At 33.9% G+C, this 5,007-nt stretch overlaps 1 protein-coding gene across 1 annotated transcript in view; it reads left to right on the forward strand.

Annotated features, from left to right (window-relative positions):
- Positions 1–4,306: 4,306 nt before the first annotated feature.
- LOC106473393 (small integral membrane protein 14-like) overlaps positions 4,307–5,007 on the forward strand; it is an 8,802-nt gene continuing 8,101 nt past the window's right edge. Inside the window, exon 1 of the mRNA XM_022401842.1 lies at positions 4,307–4,357. Coding sequence (XP_022257550.1) covers positions 4,322–4,357 — 36 coding nt within the window. The 5' untranslated portion in view covers positions 4,307–4,321. The remainder of the gene's footprint in view (positions 4,358–5,007) is intronic.

Here is a 5,007-nt window from a genome sequence, read left to right on the forward strand (position 1 = left end):
GATGTCCTCTTTAACACCTTCCACATTTGCATATGTTTTTGTATTAAGATGGTATTGCAGTGAACGAAAAAGATTCTGATGGTGGGGGGGGCAGAACTTCCCAGCCCCACTCCATAATCTTATGTTGTGTCAAATGTGCCACATGTGGACGTGCATTGCCGTGTAGAAAAAGAACACCTTTCCGATTGACGAGTGAAGGGTGTTTCTGATGAAGGGTTTGATTTAAATGTTCCAGTTGCTGACTATAGATCTCTGCATTGACAGTTCGCTGTGGATTGAGGAGTTTGAAATTTATTACTTCTTTAATGTCCCACCAAATGCAAAGCATCACTTTCTGCAGATGAAGTCCAGGTTTTTGGATCTGAAGTGGTTTTTGTCTGGTACTGAGCCATTATTTTTTGTGTTTAATATTCGCATAGAGAATCCATTTTTCATCACCAGTGACAAATCTGTCCAAAAATGGTTCACTTGCATTATGTGCCAGAAGATACGAAGCTATGTTCACACGTTGGAAACGATGATCATCGGAGAGTTCGTGAGGCACCCAAATGCCTTCTTTATGGAGTTTTCCCATATTCCTTAGATGTTTATGTATTGTTTCATGAGAGACATACAATTTCAGGGCCATTTCATGAGTGGGTTGCTTTGGGTTAGACTCAACAAGCGTCTTCAGAGCATCAATATCTATTCCAACATGTCGACCCATACCATCACAGTTTTTCAGGCTAAAGTCACCTAAATGAAATTTGCTGAACCATTGTTGACATTTGCGAACGTTCAAAACATTTCCATAAACTTTAATATTCTTTGTGGCTACAGAGGCATTGTTTCCCTTCGTGTATTCAAACAGCATTACATGCCGAATATCTGTCTCATCGTGTACCATCACTATAAGGGATTAGAGTATACTAAACTTTACACATTATATAGGCTACACTAACGTGATGTTTAGTCGGTTCATTTAACTATTATACGTGATGCACGTTTTTTTAGGGGGTGGTTAATGGAATATAATAATTGATTATCAGGCTCATTAAATGATTAACTAGTTGGTTATTTTTGGAAGTCATGACACTACTAGACTTGTTAAAGCTAAATCCTTGTGTGTTGGCACATCAGGCTGGAGCTTTTGAACTCAGGGTTTCAAGTGGTACAAGCGGATGAGAATGGTAATCTCCCCACCCCCACCTGGATGGGATGGCAGTCTATCGTAGGTTAACCCCCAACAACTAATAGCTAGTATCCATCATACAGCTGGAAAGACTGGAACAAGTGGAGTAAAGTGTCTTGCTAAAGGACAGCAGCATGAGGTGGGGCAGCATATAACCTGCAAACATTTGACTGAGAGTTCAAAGCATGAAGTCACTGAGCCGTGCTTGAATCGGTCAGAAAGCAGAAACTCTAATTTCGATTAGTTCATTATTTTTGTGACATTCATTCAGTTCTTTATTTCAGTTAATCTTTAATTTTATGTGACTGATAAATACTCATAGATAATTGAGTTAATTACCCAACTCCAATCATTTTAAGAAAATAAGAGGAAATTAGTTACACATCAGTTGTTTTATTCTTTAAATTAGCTTTTCCAGAAGGTTGAACCATTTGTTTTGAAAGTTTAATATTTTCAAAAAAATTTTTTTTTCCAACGTTGTTTTTTAAGTATGCTTTTTTTTTCAGTTTCTTAAAGATAATGTAATTTGTGCAATAAACAAATTATTGTTTTCATAGTTATTTTAATTTCTTGTTCTGTATGCCTTTTTGTTAGAAGTCAGCCTATAATAAACATGATATGGAGAACGTGTGTATTATATGTATATAGTACATTAGCATATAAAAATTAAGTGTTCGAGCTACATTTTAGCCTACATAATGTACATGTAGGCCTACCTTCGATGTTACCATAGGACAGTAGTATTCTACCTTGATACTTTGTATGTTTGGGTATTATACAGTGTTGAAAGCTGTACATGTAGGTCAACCTTCGATGTTATCATAGGACAGTAGTATTCTACCTTGATACTTTGTGTGTTTGGGTATTATACAGTGTTGAAAGCTGTACATGTAGGCCTACCTTCGATGTTACCATAGGACAGTAGTATTCTACCTTGATACTTTGTGTGTTTGGGTATTATACAGTGTTGAAAGCTGTACATGTAGGTCAACCTTCGATGTTATCATAGGACAGTAGTATTCTACCTTGATACTTTGTGTGTTTGGGTATTATACAATGTTGAAACTTGTACATGTAGGCCTACCTTCGATGTTACCATAGGACAGTAGTATTCTACCTTGATACTTTGTGTGTTTGGGTATTATACAGTGTTGAAAGCTGTACATGTAGGCCTACCTTCGATGTTACCATAGGACAGTAGTATTCTACCTTGATACTTTGTGTGTTTGGGTATTATACAGTGTTGAAAGCTTATTGTAAGGCATGAAGATCCATTTTTTAAAACCAAGATGTCAGTTTTCTAGATGTTTTTCTGCATTATCTTTAACAAAAGATTGTAACTTCTTACTCGTATGTCAGACTAATATACCTGTTATATGTCAGATGTATATCCTACATTAGTGATACATGTAACCACAGCAAACTGTCACCATTAGGTTCATTATTATCAGGTGAAAACATTTACACAACTATTTTTAATATCATGCCTACTTACACGGCTTGATGTTTATTCAACTGTGAAGCATGCTACTGTATTCTGACATTTAGAAATGAAACTGATAAACAAGTATTTTGTACTTCTATGTTTTTTTTCCACATCTATTGGGTGTAATAAGATTGCATTGAGTGTAATCAGGGGTAGAAATAATGAAATATAATTACATTCACTCGAGGGAAGGCTACGAAGATGATTACATTCCCCCACGTAAAATTGCATTTCCTCATGAATCGTTTTATTTAATCCTTGCAATATGCGTCTCATTGGTCGTAACTAAAGGAATACAGATGGACCACGCATTTCCAATTGGGAAAGCCAACTAAAAGTTAAATTCCTCGGGAATGTAATATTTTGATCCATGATAATATTGGTCAAATTTACCCAGTTAACAAATTTTGTTGATGTGTTTACGTGAACATGTTTTAAAACTAAGATGTGCAACTTTGTGATATTAACCTCTAGCCTAGACTTATATTCAAGTCTTTTAATAGCAAGATGCGTTTACCGTGTGTTTTGATTTAGTTAAGTGTTTTGTCGAAAGACTTCTTCACAAGATGTCCACAATGTACCTACATGTAACGTAGATCATGATTTATTAGAAATGTCCTAATGTACCTACAGTGTATCTACTTCAAACAGATTTAATTTTATTGGATGTGTACTCTTAGAGTACTTACCATATATAAGAAACTCGTAATCCTTGGTAGGAGTATGTCTCTCTTTTATTAACCAGAACATAGAACTAAAAGAAAATAAGAATATTCTAGTAACTGAAATTTGATGATGAGGAACCCACTTTGAGATTAATGATGGTTGGAGATGGCTTGAATGGGTAATGAAGAAAAACTTTAATTGCTCTTATGTTAAACTTATATTAAAGTTTTTCTTCATTACCCATTCAAGCTGTCTCCAACCATTATTAGTCTGGTAGTTAATTTGTGGTATTTGATCAGCTGACATACAGAATGAGTATATCACATGAATATTGAGTCAGCATGAATATACAAGTATGTTTGTGATTGTTTAGCTTTTTCGTGTGTTTATACAGGCTGTGCTTTATATAATACTGGGGTTCTAAACTGAAAACTGACTGTGCATGTTTCAGAATATAATTCATAGCACATGGAAAGAAGTGTGGATAAATGTATTTTTTCTCAGAATTTTAAAAGTCGTATAAGAGTAAATTTATTGGAAGAATAAAGTGTTTTTTTTATGGAGTTTAACTTAACCCTTTCGAGACGGGTCATGGGTGAAAGGCCTGTTATCTCATTTGTTGACTCGCATTCAAAATTGCATTGAACTACTTTTTCATGAATTTATGTCATTAAGTTTGGTATCAAACTGTAGATTATAATTTAAGTTTTAGAAATATACATTACTAAATTTGTTAATTTAAAAATAAATATTGAAAAACACAGATAAACATTAGTTTTTTTGTGTCACTTGGTATGTTGAATGCAGCACTAGTTCAAATTAGTGAATTAGAAACTCAAATTACAGATATTGACAAGCTAGGATATAAAATAAGAAGGTCTTATCTTTTCTATTTGCTAAGATATTGCTCATGTAATAAATCAAATATAGTAGCACCCCGCTCACCTTCTTCCATTTATGGAAACACTCCCTTGTATACACTTACTTCTGTATATGACATGAATAACCAATCGGAAGCTCAGAATGTCCCTCTAGTGGTTTTCTCAGCCTTTTTAACGGACTTTGTGCCATTTCTTTCTTTTGAACCAATATATCAATGAGGTAGGTTGTCTTTAGTCTGCTCTAAATTTTATATTTTTTTAGACCCAAATACAGCTTAATTACTGAGCTTGATAAATTGTAGTAGAATTCTTTGGTATTGATGTAGTAGTTTGACTTTTTAGTTATTCAGAAGTATATATAAAACCTAAAAAAATATTTTGTTTCATATCCTCCACGTGCAAAATTTTTAAAGGCTTAGCAACCTACATCAAGCAGCAACTGAGTACAAAGGTTGTAACTAGAAGAAATAATTGTTTGCTTTACTTCGTTCTTTCCTGTTCTGTGTTTTAGGAAAAATAACTTCAAGAACGTATTTCAAAATAGCAATAATCTATATACATATATAATATATAATAATTGAAATGTGACTGTATTTTACAAAATACTAAACTAAAACACTGCCAAGGCAAGTTTCTTTGTAAAGACCAAAGGTCACCTTTATGTTATTTGATACGGTAACATGAGTGTACGTGAGCCTGAGCCACATCGTTGTAACTTCTGTATTGTTAGCCAGGCACGGGTGAAAAGTCAATATAATAAATATATATAAATGTATAATGTTATGAGATTTAAGCTATTTTGT

Source organism: Limulus polyphemus, unplaced genomic scaffold, assembly GCF_000517525.1.
Source record: "Limulus polyphemus unplaced genomic scaffold, Limulus_polyphemus-2.1.2 Scaffold6138, whole genome shotgun sequence".
Classification (NCBI taxonomy): Eukaryota; Metazoa; Arthropoda; class Merostomata; order Xiphosura; family Limulidae; genus Limulus; species Limulus polyphemus.